General features: G+C 41.8%; 1 protein-coding gene across 2 annotated transcripts in view; it reads right to left on the reverse strand.

The window, feature by feature from the left end:
* Window positions 1-12,065: 12,065 nt before the first annotated feature.
* CYP2J (cytochrome P450, family 2, subfamily J) overlaps window positions 12,066-17,594 on the reverse strand; it is a 67,307-nt gene continuing 61,778 nt past the window's right edge. For both annotated transcript variants that reach the window (XR_009600188.1, XM_042248814.1), the window contains one exon: window positions 12,066-12,208. Coding sequence is in view for 1 of the 2 variants with exons in the window: in XM_042248814.1 (XP_042104748.1) it covers window positions 12,204-12,208 (5 nt within the window). In the remaining variant the exon portion in view is untranslated. The remainder of the gene's footprint in view (window positions 12,209-17,594) is intronic.

Consider the following 17,594-nt stretch of genomic DNA (forward strand, 5'->3'; position numbering starts at 1 on the left):
CTGCATAATTGCACTCATCTCACATACTAGCAAAGTAATGTTCAAAATCTTCCAAGCTAGGCTTTAACAGTTAGGTGAACCAAGAACTTCCAGATGTACAAGCTGGCATTAGAAAAGGCAGAGGAACCAGAGATCAAATTGTCAACATCCATTGGATGATAGAAAAAGTGAGAGAATTCCAGAAAAAACACCTACTTCTGCTTCATTGACTATGCTAAAGCCTTTGACTGTGGATCACAACATACTGTGGGAAATTCTTCAAGAGATGAGAATATCAGACTACCTTACCTGCCTCCTAAGAAATCTGTATGCAGATCAAAAAGCAACAGTTAAAAGTGTACATGGAACAACAGACTGGTTCCAAATCAGGGAAGGAGTACATCAAGGCTGTATACTGTCACCCTACTTATTTAACTTATATTCAGAGTACACCATGCAAAATGCCAGGCTGGATGATGCACAAGCTGGAATCAAGATTGCCAGAAGAAATATCAACAACCTAAGATATGCAGATGACACCAGCCTTATGGCAGAATGTGAAGTGGAACTAAAGAGCCCCTTGATAAAGGTGAAAGAGGAGAGTGAAAATGCTGGATTAAAACTCAACAGTCAAGAAACTAAGATCATGGCATCTGGTCCCATTGCTTCATGGCAAATAGGTGGAAAAAAATGGAAACAGTGACGGACTTTATTTTCTTGGGCTCCAAATTCACTGTGAATGGTGACTGTGGCCATGATATTAAAAGATGCTTGTTCCTTGGAAGAAAAGCTATGACAAACTTAGACGACATAGTAAAAAGCAGAGACATTACTTTGCCGAAAAAGGACTGTATAGTCATAGCTCTGGTATTTCCAGTAGTCATGTATGGATGTGAGAGTTGGACCATAAGGAAGGCTGAGTGCTGAAGAGTTGATACTTTTGAACTGTGGTGTGGAGAAGACTCTTGTGAGTCCCTTGGACTGCAAGGAGATCGTACTAGTGAATCCTAAAGGAAATCAACACTGAATATTCATTGGAAGGACTCATGCTGAAGCTCCAATACTTTGGCCATCTGATGGGAAGAGCTGACTCATTGGAAAAGACCATGATGCTGGGAAAGATTGAGGGCAGGAGGAGAAGGGGACGATAGAAGACAAGGTGGTTGGATGGCATCACTAATTCTAGGGACATGAACTTAAGCAGGCTCCAGGAGATGGTGAAGGACAGGGAAGTCTTGCATGTAGCAGTCTAAAGGGTCGATAAGAGTTGGACACAACCGAGCGACCAAACTAACGAACGAGTCCCTCCAATCAGAGAGCTTGCACAAGATTCTTATCCATCAGAGGACAGTTTAGTGAACTGAGAACTACCAGCTGTACAAGCTGTACCAGCTGGCTTTAGAATAGGCAGAGGAACCAGAGATCAAATTGCCAACATCCTGCCAACTGGCCCCCACCTGATCCTCTCCTCCTGCTTTTTTTGTTTTGTTCCATCTCCAAGTGAATCATTCTCTGAGACCAATGGTGCTCTAAGGTTTGTGGTCACTGCATCTCAGAGTGCGCCAGAGACACCTGAGCTATGTGTTTTTCAATCAACTTCTCACCAAAGGATTAAAACCCAGCCTCATGAACAATCAGAAAAACAGTTGCACCACATTTCCTGTGAGCTCTTATATGCAAAGCACTGAATTCACCTGTTAACCTGGATTTCTTCAATGATAAAATTATGCAGATACAGTTCTTTGTTCCATCTAGCAGTTAAGGAAAAGGAAACGTTTTCTCAAACAATATTTGAGGAAATTTGTTGCTAGTAGAACTTCCTCATTAGAAATGTTAAAATAAGTTCTTCAGAGAAAAAAGAAAGATATGTAGGTCAGACACTCAGATCTAAATAAAATAAGAACATTAGAGAAAAAAAAATAAGGTGCATTAAATCTCTTACTTTCTTTATTGATCTGATGCATAAGATTTTGTTCAAAATAAAAATATTAACATTGTATTCAGTGAGTCTAGCTTAGAGATAGTGGTATGTATGATGTAGTTGGAAAGAACAGAAGGAAGGAATTAGGAAAATTTTATTATAAGGTACTTGCACTAACAGTCAAGCAGTGTAGTGAAGTTCAAAGTGGATTTCAATCAGTTGGAAATGTATACTGTGAACTGTAGGGCTACCACTGATATTTTTAAAAAGAAATATGACTCACATGCTAAGACAGAAAAGAAAATGGAACTATACCAAATGCTCAGTTAAAACTAGACAAGAGAGAAGAAAAAATGAAAGACAAAAACCCCTAAAAGCAATGAATACAAAATAATAATGACTACAGTAGTTAACAGTCTATATTGATAACTACATTAAATGTTAATATTCTAAATACACTAATTAAAAGACTGTTTCCCAGAGCACCCCCCCCCACCCAAAAAAGAAAAAGACTTGTTTCAGATGATTGTTTTCAATGTTCAGAAACACAACTGATTTTTGTAGGTTGATTTTGTACCTGAAACTTTGCTGAATTCATTTATTATTTTTGATAGGTTTGTGTGTGTGTGTGTGTGTGTGTGTGTGTGTGTCTGTAATCTTTAGGAGTTTTTACATATTAAGAAAATGTCATTTGAACACCGAGACAGTTTTAGTTCAGCATCAAAAAGAACAGGATACTTAGGAATAAATATAACCAAGAAGGCAAAGGACTTATTCATTGCAAACTATAAAATATTGCTGAGGAAAATAAAAGAAGGCACAGATAAATGGAAATATATCTTATGTTCATGAACTGGAAGGATTAATTTTATTAAATTGTTCATGTTAGCCAAAACAATTCTTATCAAAATCCTAAAGGCATGTTTTGTACAGAAATAGAAAATATAATCCTAAAATCCACGTGAAACCTCAAAACCGTAAATAGCCAAACAGCCTTGGAGACCTTACTCTTTCATCTAAGAGTTGTCTATTGTAGATAATTGACAGAAGCACCATCATATAATCATGGCCTTCCGTGGCTGGCTTATTTCACTAAGCATAAAGTCCTCACAGCTTATCTATTTCTAGAATTTGATAGCATTCCCTCCTTCTTTACTCCTGAGGAATATTTCATTGTGTGTACAGTTCACGCTTTCATTATCTCTTCATTCATTAATGGACATTTAACTTGTTTCCACATCTTGGCTATTCTGTATAATGCTGCATGAAATGAAAATCTCTCTTCAAGATTTTGATTTCTATTCTTTCTGATAAATGCCATGTAATGGGATCCATAGATCAAACAGGAGAACCTCCAAACTCTTTTCTGTGGTGACTGCACCATTTTATAGTCTCACCAACAGTGCCCAATGTCCCAATTTCCCCTACGCTAGTAGTTTCCAGGGACTGGCAGGAGTGCGAGAAATTCGCTTCAGTCATGTCTGACTCTCTGAGACTCTATGGACTGTATCCCGCCAGGCTTCTCTGTCCATGGGGCTTTCCAGGCAAGAATATTACGGTGGGTTGCCACGCCTTCTTCCAGGGGATCTTCCTGACCCAAGGATTGAACCAATATATCTTATATCTCCTGCATTGGCAGGTGGGTTCCTTACCACTAGTGCCACCTGGAAGCCCCTGCGGAAGTAGGAAGTGAAAAATTTCTGTTCCATCAGGAGAGAGTTCCAGCCACGTGAGATGGAAAATTTCTAGAAGTCTTGTGCACGATACTGTCTTTAGAGTTAACAGTACTGTACTGTACACATAAATTTCATAAAGCAAGCAGCTGTTGTTCAGTTGCTAAGGCATGTCTCTTTTGGGACCCTATGAGTTGTAGCCCAACTGGCCCCACTGTCCATAGAATTTCCCAGGCAAGAATACTGGAGTGGGTTGTCATTTCCTCCTCCAGGGTATCTTCCCTACCCAGGGATCAAACCCACGTCTCCTGTTTGGCAGGCAGATTCTTTACCACTGAACCACAGGGAAGCTCTACAACAAGAGTGTTCATGCTAAGTCGCTTCAGTTGTATCCAACTCTTTGTTACCCTATGGACTGTAGCCCACCAGGCTTCTCTGTCCATGGGATTCTCCACGGACAGAGGCAAGAATACTGGAGTGGATGGTGGTGCCCTCTTCCAGGGGATCTTCCCAACCCAGGGATCGAACTGGGGCCTCTTGTCTCCTGCACTGGCAGGTGGGTTCTTTACCACTAGTCCCACCTGGGAAGCTCCTAAAGCAAGCAGATCTCCTATTAATTGGTTTTGATCATACACACACACACAGACCTAACTATATGCTGTCCAGAACAGACCTACTTTAATTATGGAGACATATACAGATTAAAATTAAAGGGTTAAAGGAAGATATACCATGCTAACACCAATCAAAGAAAACTGATTAACTAATTAATTGCTGATAGCAGAGCAAAGAGAAGTATCATAAACTTTAAAAGGGCATTACATAATGAAACAAGGTCAGCTTTCCAAGAAGACATAGCAATTGTATGTGTGTACACCTAACAAGGGAGCTTCTAAATACATACAGGCAAACTGATGGAACTGCAAGGAAAAATAGATGTATTTACTATTATAGTTAGAGACTTGAATACCCCTCTACCATCAATGGACAGAATCAAGTGGCAGAAAACCAGTAAAAGCAAAGCTGAACTCTATGGCATTATAAATTACCTTGACCCAATAAACCATTATATCTAATATTGTGGGCAGGACCTCTTAGAAGAAATGGAGTAGCCATCATGTTCAACCCAAAGAGTCCAAAATGCAGTACTTGGATGCAATCTCAAAACCGACAGAATGATCTCTGTTTGTTTCCAAGGCAAACCATTCAATATCACAGTAATCCAAGCCTATGCCACAACGAGTAATGCTGAAGAAGCTGAAGTTGAATGGTTCTATGAAGACCTACAAGACCTTTTAGAACTAACACCCCAAAAAGATGTCCTTTTCATTATTCGGGACTGGAATGCAAAAGTAGGAAGTCAAGTAACAGCTAGAGTAACAGGCAAGTTTGGCCTTGGAGTACAGAATGAAGCAGGGCAAAGACTAAGAGAGTTTTGCCAAGAGAATGCACTGGTCATGGCAAACACCCTCTTCCAACACAAGAGAAGACTCTACACATGGACATCACCAGATGGTCAACACTGAAATCAGATTGATTATATTCTTTGCAGCCAAAGATGGAGAGCTCTATAGAGTCAACAAAAACAAGACCAGGAGCTGACTGTGGCTCAGATCATGAACTCCTTACTGCCAAATTCAGACTTAAATTGAAGAAAGTAGGGAAAACCACTAGACGATTCAGGTATGACCTAAATCAAATCCCTTATGATTATACAGTGGAGGTGAGAAATAGATTTAAGGGACTAGATCTGATAGATAGAGTGCCTGATGAACATGACAGAGGTTCATGACACTGTACAGGAGACAGGGATCAAGACCATCCCCATGGAAAAGAAATGCAAAAAAGCAAAATGGCTGTCTGGGGAGGCCTTACAAATAGCTCTGAAAAGAAGAGAAGCGAAAAGCAAAGGAGAACAGGGAAGATATTCCCATTTGAATGCAGACTTCCAAAAAATAGCAAGGGGAGATAACAAAGCCTTCTTTAGTGATCAATGCAAAGAAAAGGAGGAAAACAACATAATGGGAAGACTAGAGATCTCTTCAAGAAAATCAGAGATACCAAGGGAACATTTCATGCAAAGACAGGCTCGATAAAGGACAGAAATGGTATGGACCTAACAGAAGCAGAAGATATTAACAAGAGGTGGCAAGAATACACAGAAGAACTGTGCAAAAAAAATCTTCACCACCAAGATAATCATGATGGTGTGATCACTCACCTAGAGCCAAACATTCTGGAATGCAAAGTCAAGTGGGCCTTAGGAAGCATCACTATGAACAAAGCTAGTGGAGGTGATGGAATTCCAGTTGAGCTGTTTCAAATCCTGAAAGTCGATGCTGTGAAAGTGCTACACTCAATATGCCAGCAAATTTGGAAAACTCAGCAGTGGCCACAGGACTGGAAAAGATCAGTTTTCATTCCAATCCCAAAGAAAGGAAATGCCAAAGAATGCTCAAACTACTACACAATTGCACTCATCTCACACGCTAGTAAAGTAATGCCCCAAATTCTCTAAAACAGGCTTCAGCAATACGTGAACCATGAACTTCCAGATGTTCAAGCTGGTTTTAGAAAAGGCAGAGGAACCAGAGATCAAATTGTCAACATCCTTTGGATCATGGAAAAAGCAAGAGAGTTCCAGAAAATCATCTCTTTCTGCTTTATTGACTATGCCAAAGCCTTTGACCGTGTGGATCACAATAAATTGTGGAAAATTTTGAAATAGATGGGAATAACAGACCACCTGACCTGCCTCTTGAGAAACCTACATGCAGGTCAGGAAGCAACAGTTAGAACTGGACATGGAACAACAGACTGGTTCCAAATAGGAAAAGGAGTACGTCAAGGCTGTATATTGTCACCCTGCTTATTTAACTTCTATGCATAGTACATCATGAGAAACGCTGGGTTGGAAGAAGCACAAGCTGGAATCAAGATTGCTGGGAGAAATATCAATAACCTCAGATATGCAGATGAACCCACCCTTATGGCAGAAAGTGAAGAGGAACTAAAGAGCCTTTTGATAAAAGTGAAAGAGGAGAGTGAAAAAGTTGGCTTAAAGCTCAACATTCAGAAAACAAAGATCATGGCATCTGGTCCCACCACTTCATGGGAAATAGATGGGGAAACGGTGGAAACAGTGTCAGACTTTATTTTTGGGGGCTCCAAAATCAGTGCTGATGGCAATTGCAGCCATGAAACTAAAAGAAGTTTATTCCTTGGAAGGAAAGTTATGACCAACCTAGATAGCATATTAAAAAGCAGAGACATTACTTTGCCAACAAATGTCCATCTAGTCAAGGCTATGGTTTTTCCAGTGGTCATGTATGGATGTGAGAGTTGGACTGTGAAGAAACCTGAGTGCTGAAGAATTGATGCTTTTGAACTGTGGTGTTGGAGAAGACTCTTGAGAGTCCCTTGGACTGCAAGGAGATCCAACCAGTCCATCCTAAGGGAGATCAGTCCTGGGTGTTCTTTAGAAGGACAGATGCTGAAGCTGAAACTCCAATACTTTGGCCACCTGATGTGAAGAGTTGACTCATTGGAAAAGACTCTGATGCTGGGAGGGATTGGGGGCAGGAGGAGAAAGGGACGACAGAGGATGAGATGTTTGGATGGCATCACCAACTCGATAGACATGAGTTTGAGTGAACTCCGGGAGTTGTTGACAGACAGGGAGGCCTGGTGTGCTGTGATTCATGGGGTTGCAGAGTTGGACATGACTGAGTGACTGAACTGAACTGAATCACTGCTTAAGAAGCATTGGTTCTTTCTCTCCGTTTATGATATTTAATACTGTACACACATGGATTGCTTTCTCTTGTGAGACACTCCCATCTAGGGGCTTTAAGTCAAACCTGGAGAAATATCTGTGGGGATATTATGTAGGAAACACCAGCATTAATGTGACGTTGGCCCAGGAGGTCTCAAATACCCCTCATATTTCAACATTCTCTGCCTCCAAGATTATGAAGCAGAATTTTCCAATGTAAGTCTGACAGGTCTTTATCCTGTAAGAAGCTCTCCCAAGGCAAAGAAAAGGACCTCGTGGCAAAGTCTGACTGAGGACTGCTACCTGCTGTATTCCCACAAAGATTTGCAATGCACATCACATAGTAAAACACTGAGAATCCTCACAGCTCACAGAAAAGAAAAGCCAGACTTTATCTAAATACTGTGGATGTAGGAATCCCTCTTCTCCAGAACACCTATTGATAAATAGTCAAACTAATGTTCTAGAGACCAGTCATGGAGAAAAACACTAATATTTCATCAAGTATAATGTACCTCTCTCCCATTTACGTAATTCTGTAAGACAAGAATACATGTCTCTTTCCCAGTTGGACTTCCCATCATTTATGAGTATGAGCTTAGAGATCTGAGGTTGCAATGAGGCCCTAATTACCTTGGGCAGATGGTATCCATTCAGGGTGGTGTCCACTGCCACCTCCCTGGGCACATTCAGAGGGACGATGTTCCCCATTTTCAGCACCTCGTGGATGACAGTGTTGGTGTAGGGAATGGACTCTCAAGCAGCTGTGCTCAACTTCTGTGATTGGCTAAGCACCCTGTTGATCTCAGCCTGGGCTTTTTCTGGAAATAAGAGGAGGCTGCATTATTGTAATATTCTATACCTTTCACTATGCCTGGTTAAGATAAGGAATGGAATAATCAGAATCAAAATGACTAAAACTACAGTAGGTTCTCCAGACTAGTTCCTCGGGGAGGTATGTGAGTAGGAAGTGGGCCCTGGTATGGGACAAATCTGGTGGCAAACTCTTGCTCAACAACATCCCTGTTGGGAGTTCCTAAAGCTCTTTGAGCCTCAGGCTCCTCTTCTTATTAGTGAGGATAAATCTATTTCCTCTTTAGGATGTTTTGAGATTTGCATGGAATGATTTAGGGAAGCATCCAACAAATGGAAAACAAACAAACAAAGGCACCAGTATGTTTTCCTCTTTTCCTATAATGATAGATATTTTAGCTGTATACCTCATTGCACAGCTAAAGACTACATCTCCCAGATTCCCTTCTGGCTACATTCTGACCAACAGAATGTAAGAAGAGGGGAAGTTTAATACTTGGAACATGCTCTCCTCCCCTTCCTATGGTGGAAAGGCAGCCTTAGAAGTGAGCCATCTTTGAGAGTCCCAACAAGGCGTCATTCTAGATACAACAGCAACACACGGGAAGCAGCTTAGACCCCAAAGCGTTCTGCAGAGTCCAGCTTAGTTGCTCATTTGTGAGAGAAATAATTTTTTATTTATTTTAAAATAACTGTTAATTTTAAAAATTTTGGTAAAATGCACATAAAATTTATAATCTTAACCATTTTAAGTGTAACAGTTTAATAATGTGAAAAATTTTGCATTATTACAAGACCAATTTCCAGAATATTTTTATCTTGCAGAACTGGAACTCGACATCCATTAATGCACAGCTCCCTATTTCCCCTACTCCCTGTTTCTGACAACCACCACTTTTATGTTTCTATGCATTCAACCACCCCACCCACCTCATACACATAGAATGATACCGTATATGTCTTTTTTATGACTGAACTATTTAACTGAGCATAATGTTCTCAAGGTTCATTCATGTTGTAGCTTGTGTCAAAATGTGTCCTTGTTAGACTGAATAATATCCCATTGCAGCTCAGGTTTTGTTTATCCATTCATCCATTGATAGACACTGGGCTTGCTTCCACCTCTTATGGCATTTTAAACCATTGACATTTTGGAGCCTCCATCATAGAAACCAAATCTATATACTAACTGCTGCTGCTAAGTCGCTTTAGTCATGTCCGACTCTGTGCGACCCCATAGACAGCAGCCCACCAGGCTCCCCCGTCCCTGGGATTCTCCAGGCAAGAACACTGGAGTGGGTTGCCATTTCCTTCTCCAGTGCATGAAAGGGAAAAGTGAAAGTGAAGTTGCTCAGTTGTGCCCAACTCTTGGTGACCCCATGGACTGCAGCCCACCAGGCTCCTCCATCCATGAGATTTTCCAGGCAAGAGTACTGGAGTGGGTTGCCATTGCCTTCTCCGATATACTAACTACGTGTTCTTAAATTAAAAAACAGCTATTCACAGGTAAAAACTAAATGTACATCATGACTCGGGACACACAGACAGAAATATACACACATATAAAGCATGTGCTGTGCTGTGCTTAGTTGCTCAGTCATGTCCGACTCTTTGCGATCCCATAGACTGTAGCTCACCAGGCTCCTCTGTCCAAGGGTCAGTCTTCAGACAAGAACACTGGAGTGGGTTGCCACTCCCTCCTACAGGGTATCTTCCCAATCCAGATATTGAACACCGGTCTCCCACATTGCAGGTAGATTCTTTACTGAGTCACCAGGGAAGCCCAAGAACACTGGAATGGTTGGCCTATCCCTTATCTAAGGGAACTTCTTGACCCAGGAATTGAACTGGGGTCTCCTGCATTGCAGGCGGATTCTTTACCAGCTGAGCTACCAGAGATGCCCCATATAAAGCTTACATTTATATTTAATACATAAATGGTTATTTATAGGGAAGAAACAAAATATCTTGACAAAAAGCTTATCCTCAGTACCACAGGAAGAAATTTTCTCTTTTCTAATCTATTTTTATTTTAGAAAAAGAAGTTGACCTTGATTCACTAAATAGATATCATGTGTTGATAATAAACTGTTACCCACAGTTTGAGAGACTGCATCCTAGAAGAACTTCATGGGCTCAAACTGTTCTGGAACCTAGAGAAAGAACCATGATTGTAACAGTCATTGTCCTCCAAAGGCTACAGTCTGTGGGGAAGATATATAAATAATGTTGTTGTGGTTCTGTTGACTCTTTGTGACCCCACGGACTGCAGCATGCCAGGCTTCCCTGTATTTCACTGTCTCCCAGAGTTTGCTCAAACTTATGTCCATTGAGTCAGTGATACCATCCAACCATCTCATCCTCTATCATTCCCTTCTCCTCCTGCCCTCAGTCTTTCCCAGCATCAGTGTCGTTTCCAAAGGAGTTTGCTTTTCACATCAGGTAGCCAAAGTATCGGAGCTTCAGCGCCAGCACTTCCACTGAAAATTCAGGGTTGACTTCCTTTATGACTTATTGGTTTGATTTCCTTGCTGTCCAGGGGACTCTCAAGAGTCTGGAGCTATTTCTTTGCTCTTCTCTAGGAGCTTACTGCACACCTACCCACCTAGGGAGGGAGGCACCTCATCTTCAGGTGTCTTATCTTTTTGCCTTTTCATACTGTCATGGGGTTCTCTAAGCAAGAATAATGAAGTGGTTTCCCATTCCCTTCTCCATAAATAATATGTGATAAGCAAATGAAAGTGCTTTAGTTCATCTCTTAAGTAAGAAAATGCTAGTATTTTCCTAGACATGTGGGGAGACACTTCGAGGAGATTGTGTTGAATAGGTTCTTCAAGAATAGCTAGGGGTTTACCATGGGGAGAAATTAGGGAAGCACATTTTTGTATTATTCTTCCAGGGAAGAACAGGTGTGATGGTCCACAGGCACAAATCAGGACAGTGTAAAAGAAAATGATGGACAAATTAGTGAGGCCCCCATGCAAGGCGGGGAGAGTCAAGGCTGGACAGACAGAAAGAGGCACAGCAAAGGGCGTAATATACCAGACTAAGGAGTGTGAACACTGTCCACAGGGCAATGGAAGATAGCACTTAAAAAGAGCAGGGTGACTGAGTCAGTTGTAGTGATGTAGTTGGACCTAGAGTCTGTCATACAGAGTGAATTAAGTCAGAAAGAGAAAAACAAGTATCATATATCAACACCTGTATCTGGAATCTAGAAAAACAGTCCTGATGAACCTATATGCAGAGAAAGAATGGAGATACAGACATAGAGAATGGATTTGCTGACAGTGTGGGAAAGAGAGGGTAGGCCTGATCGAGAAAACAGTACTCACACACATACACTGCCACGGTGTAAAAGAGAAAGCTAGTGGGAAGCTGCCATATAACACAGGAAGTCCAGCTGGGCACTCTATGAAGACTTAGAGTGGGTGGGAGCGGGGAAAGTGGGTGGGAGAGAGGCTCAATGGGAAGGGGAGATATGTAGTGTTAAGTCTGATTCCCTCTGCTGTACGGGAGAAACCAATACAACATTGTAAATCAATTATCCTCCAACTAAAAATAAATGAAAAAAAAAATGGAGGGAAAGCTGTGATAGATTTCCTACGTGAGTGGAATGGAGCTCTTTCCTGGAACTCACCACAGTGTCAGTGGGTTTCACTGTTTTCCTCACTGGACTGAGAGTCTTCTGAGGGCAGTGACTCTGCGACATTTGTGTTACATTGATTCATCCCAATTCCGAGAGAAAAACTGAACAAGATGCCTGTTCTCAAGTCTGCCTGGCCCACGACTGGCCTACCCATCTCTCCATCCAACCACACTCTCATCTGACCCCTTCGTGGGGCAGTTTGTTCTAGGAGGCCTCATTCTGACCCAGCTCCGGCCCACTCACTAATGAGCTCACCTTGGATTTGGGGGTTCAGGGCCATGCAGAGCAGCCTCCCAGTGCAGGGTGGTCGAAATTGTCTCTGATCCAGCAAAGAAGAGGTCTAGGGTGTTGTAGATGAGGTTTTCTTCATGGAAACTTGAATCAGCATGGCCCTTATGCTAGAAAGCACAGTGATTATTGGTTTATTTAGTGGGTTCTAAGTCACCACAACATAGGGGGCTTCATCCTTAAGAAATCGTAGAAGGAAAGACCCCCCCCCCCACCATGAGAAATGATTTTCCCTTTGGTGTTCTCAGGACGCAGAGGCTTATTACTGCAGTGTCTTTGGTATGCCTCCTCCTCCAAGTGCTAGAAGCCTTTGTTAGCTTTGGTGGATGAAAATCAAGACTATTAATTTTTTTACTTCCATAATTAGGGAGAATCTATTACTACACTGGAAAACAGCCTTGAGCTCCAATATGAGACACACTGTTCACTCTCTGTATGACTTGACTGAGTAACAAACCTCCGTGTGTTTAACTTCCCTCTTTCATAAAACAGAAATAACAATGTTTGTGTGTGTGCATGCGTGCGCACACGTGCGTGCATGTGCTCAGTTGTGTCTGACTCTTTATAAGCCCATGGACTGTAGCCTGCCAGGCTATTCTGTCCATGGATTTTCCAGGCAAGAATATGTTGGGTTGCCATTTCCTACTCCAGAGGAACTTCCTAACTCAGGGATAAAACCAGAATCTCTTGCATCCCCTGCATTGGCAGGTAGATTCTTTACCACCTAGCCACCTGGGAAGCAGGAATAACAATACTCACCCCTTAAGGTGGCATTATGAATTATGTGTGATACAAACAGCACATAGCAAATACTCAATAAATGTTTGCAATAACACCAGAGAGAATAAAATCAGCATCTTTAAAGTACAACAGTTCCATATCTTTCCATTAACCGTTTCCTTTTTAGGTTTGTTGTAGGAATTACTGGAAAAACCATAGCTTTGACTAGACAGCACTCTGTTGGCAAAGTAATGTCTCTGGTTTTTAACATGCTGTCTAGGTTGGTCATAGTTTTTCTTCCAAGGAGCAAGTGTCTTTTAATTACATGGCTGTAGCCACCATGTACAGTGATCTTGGAGCACAAGAAAATGAAGTCTTCCATTGTTTCCCTATCTATTTGTCATGAAGTGATGGGACTGCATGCCATGATCTTAGCTTTCTGAATGTTGAGCTTTAAGCCAACTTTTTCACTCTTGTCTTTCACTTTCATCAAGAGGCTCTTTACTTCTTCGCTTTCTGCCATAAGGGTGGTGTCATCTGCATATCTGAGGTTATTGATATTTCTCCCAGCAATCTTGATTCCAGCTTGTGCTTCATCCAGTCCAGCATTTCGCATGATGTACCCTGCATATAAGTTAAATAAGTAGGGTGACAATATACAGCCTTGACGTACTCCTTTTCCTATTTGGAACCAGTCTGTTGTTCCATGTCCAGTTCGAACTGTTGCTTCCTGACCTGCATACAGATTTCTCAGAAGGCAGGTCTGCCCATCTCTTTAAGAATTTTCCACAATTTGTTGTGATCCACAGAGTCAAAGGCTTTGGCATAGCCAATAAGGCAGAAGTAGATGTTTTTTCTGGAACTCTTTTTTTTTTTTTTTTCAATTATCCAACAGATGTTAGCCATTTGATCTCTGGTTCCTCTGCCTTTTCTAAATCCAGCTTGAACATCTGGAATTTAACAGTTCAGGTACTGTTGAAGCCTGGCTTGGAGGATTTTGAGCATTACTTTGCTAGCGTGTGAGATGAGTGCAATTGTGTAGTAGTTTGAACATTCTTTGGCATTGCCTTTCTTAGATATTGGAATGAAAACTGACCTCTTCCAGTCCTGTGGCCACTGCTGAGTTTTCCAAATTTGCTGGCATATTGAGTGCAGCACTTTAATAGCATCATTTTTTAGGATTTGAAATAGCTCTACTGGAATTCCATCAGCTCCTCTAGCTTTGTTCATAGTGATGCTTCTTAAGCCCCACTTCACTTCACACTCTAAGATTTATGGCTCTAGGTGAGTGATCACATCATTTTGGTTATCTGGGTCATTAAGATCTTTTTTGTATAGTTCTTCTGTGCATTCTTGCCACTTCGTCTTAATATATTCTGCTTCTGTTAGGTCCATATCCATTTCTGTCCTTCATTGTGCTCATCTTTTTAGGTTAATTTAAACATGTCTGATTTCGACAGCCATTCCCCATGGCATTCCAGCATCTTACCCATCTTCCTCCAGAAGCTTCAGTGTGTCAACATTCCTCCCTGTGTGTGGTCCCACACCTGCACACTTATAGCATGTGAAGTATACTCCTCTGAGGAGATAGCAATTCTTCTATTAATGGCATGCCAACAAGGGGAAATAAAAGAGGAGTTGCAAAGAAGTGTACCATTCTGCCAACTCGAGGAGAAGGAAGGAATAATCTATGGCAAAGACCATTCCACTATACAGTGATGTGTATTAACCAGAGGGGTTACTATGTTAAAGGACAGACATACAATGTTACTTTTTTCCCCTGCTTCTGGCCTATAATGCTGGAAAAGTGCATGACATGGGGATGAGGGAGGAAAGCAAAACTTCCTCACGCTTAAACTCTGGCATCTGACTAGCTTCACTTGTGTTCTGCACTGAGGAGCTGGGGGAAGGGGTAGGAGACTGAGCATTGATCCAACGAACCATAAAACAACACTTAGTTCTCCTTTTGTGTGTCTCTTCTTCAGATATGGGTAGAGAATAGAGAACAGACCTCAAAAAGGCAGTATTTGGGCTTTCCAAAGACTTCAAGTCAAATACCATTAAATCTCTATCTTTATTTTTACTTGTATCAACAATTCTGAATTATGTTATTCCTACATTCTATGAAATATTGCCTATATTTTTCCTCCCCTGTGGTAGGCTGAATAATGACTTACAAAGATGTCCATGTCTTAATCTCTGGAACTCATGAATGTTAAATGCCAGGCAGAACTTTGTAGATACAATTAACTTAAAGATCTTGATATGGCAAGATGATCCTGAATTATCCTTGTGGGCCCAATATAATCACAAGAGTCTCATAAGAGGGGTACAAGAAAGGCATAAAGGGAAGATGTGAGGATGGGGGCAGAGAAGATGCTATTTGGATGGCTTTGAAGATGGAGGAAGGGGCCCTGAGTCAAGGAATACAGGCAGCCTCTACAGGCTGGAAAAGTCCATCAATGGATTCTGCCCAAGTGCCTCCAGAAGTAGCAGCCCTGCTCCTACCTTGACTTCAGTCCAGAGAAACTGGCTTCAACCTTCTGACCTCTGGAATTATAAGATAATAAATGTGTGCTTTTTTAAGATTCCAGATTTTTGGTGATTTGGTACAGCAGCATTAAGGAGCCAGAATCTCCTTATTTCTTTTTAAGAACAAAACTCAGGAGAAAACTCTGATTTCCCATCTTTTCCATTTCCTGGAGGGAAGCATCAATGAAGTCTCTTGCTTCTGCAGGATTCCAGTCTTTCTTGTGGTTTTCAATCACCCTGGCAATAAACATGTTCAGTTTCTCCCATTTACTAAAGAGAGGTTGGTGGGATCTTGAAAGGAAATTCATTATTCTTGGAAAGAAATTGTAGAGCTGATGGAGAAAACAAAACAGTCATGGAGACAAGTTGTTGTTATTGTTTAGTCGCTAAGTTGTGTCTGACTCCTTTGCAACCTCATAGACTGCAGCCCTCCAGGCTCCTTTGTCCATGGGATTTCCCAGGCAAGAATACTGGAGTGGGTTGCCATTTTCTTTTCCAGGGGATCTTCCCAACCCAAGGATCAAAGCTGCATCTAAAAGCCGCATCTCCTGCATTGACAAGTGGGTTCTTTACCAGGGAACCATTGGGGATGACAGTTTTCCACTTTTGAAGACAAAGAAACCATCTTCTCTTTCCATCTCTTCTATTTATTCATACTTGACCAGAAATGGTATGGACCTAACAGAAGCAGAAAATATTAACAAGAGGGGGCAAGAATACACAAAAGAACTATACAAAAAAGACTTTCACAACCCAGATAATCACGATGGTGTGATCACTCATCCAGAGCCAGACATCCTGGAATGGGAAGTCAACTGGGCCTTAGGAAGCATCACTATGAACAAAACTAGTGGAGGTGATGGAATTTCAGTTGAGCTATTTCAAATCCTGAAAGATGATGCTGTGAAAGTGCTGCACTCAATATGCCAGCAATTTTTTCCCAAAATTTGGAAAACTCAGCAGTGGCCACAGGACTGGAAAAGGTCAGTTTCATTCTAATCCCTAAGGAAGGCAATGCTAAAGAATGCTCAAACTACCACACAATTGCACTCATCTCACACACTGGTAAAGTAATGCTCAGAATTATCCAAGCCAGGCTTCAACAATACATATCTATGAACTTCCAGATGTTCAGGCTGGTTTTAGAAAAGGCAGAGGAACCAGAGATCAAATTGTCAACATCTGCTGGATCACCAAAAAAGCAAGAGAGTTCCAGAAAATCATCTATTTCTTCTTTATTGACTATGCCAAAGCCTTTGACTGTGTGGATCACAATAAACTGTGATCTTTCGATGCTGCCCTTTGAGGAGATTAGCAACGAAGAGAAAGGCTGCAGCCCCCATCAGGAGCACCCGGGACGGAGCGCGGTCCAGAATGCTGCGGTGCGGGCTCCGCCAGGGAGCCCAGTACCTCCAGCTTGGCTGCGAAGTCTGGCCCCTCTTTTGCAGTCCAAAACACCAGCGTTCCAGAGGGTTTCTTCCACTTTGTTCTCAACACTGCCAGCCTTCCCTGTCCCTCCCCGTTGCCGCCCCCTTCCTGGCCCCCTGTTCCACTGCGCCCCTCCCCTGCCACGCCTGGCCCCCAGGGTCAGCCTCCAGACCTGTCCTTCCTTAGGGTCCGCCTCTTGCTCCCCACATCTCCCTAAACCGGCCCCTACAGGCTCTGCTCCTTCCCTCTGTCCCCCCAGCCTGACTGCCGCTCACTAGATGTCTAGCTTGGGACTCCCGGGAGAACTTTCTTGGGTCTTAGAAAAGGCCAGGCTAGAAGCGTGGTTTTTTGGTTTTGGTTTTGTTTTTGCTAGAGAACCTCATTCTTTGAGGCCAAGGGTGCTCTAAAGTTTATAGTTTTATTGCCTGTCTGAGAGCACCACAGACGCTTAAGTTTGTTTTTCATTCACCTTCTCACCGAATGATTGGAACTGAGCCTCAGGAACAATCAGAAAAATAACAGCACCTGACGTTTCTTGTCTCTTAATATACCTGGCATCACATTAGCCACTTCACATAGATGGCTTCAACGACAAAATTATGCATGTGCCGTTCTTGGTTCCATCTAGCAGTTAAGGAATACTAAAATTTTTCAAACCAAATTTGAGGGAATTTGTTGCTAATAGACCTGCCTTACAAGAAAAGTTAAAGTTCTTCAGAAAGTAGGAAAATATATAGGTCAGAAACACAGATCTAAGGAAAGAAAGGACATTAGAGAAAAAATAAATTAGGGTTATTAAATCTAATTCTTAATTGG

Source organism: Ovis aries, chromosome 1 (genome assembly GCF_016772045.2).
Source record: "Ovis aries strain OAR_USU_Benz2616 breed Rambouillet chromosome 1, ARS-UI_Ramb_v3.0, whole genome shotgun sequence".
Taxonomy (NCBI): domain Eukaryota; kingdom Metazoa; phylum Chordata; class Mammalia; order Artiodactyla; family Bovidae; genus Ovis; species Ovis aries.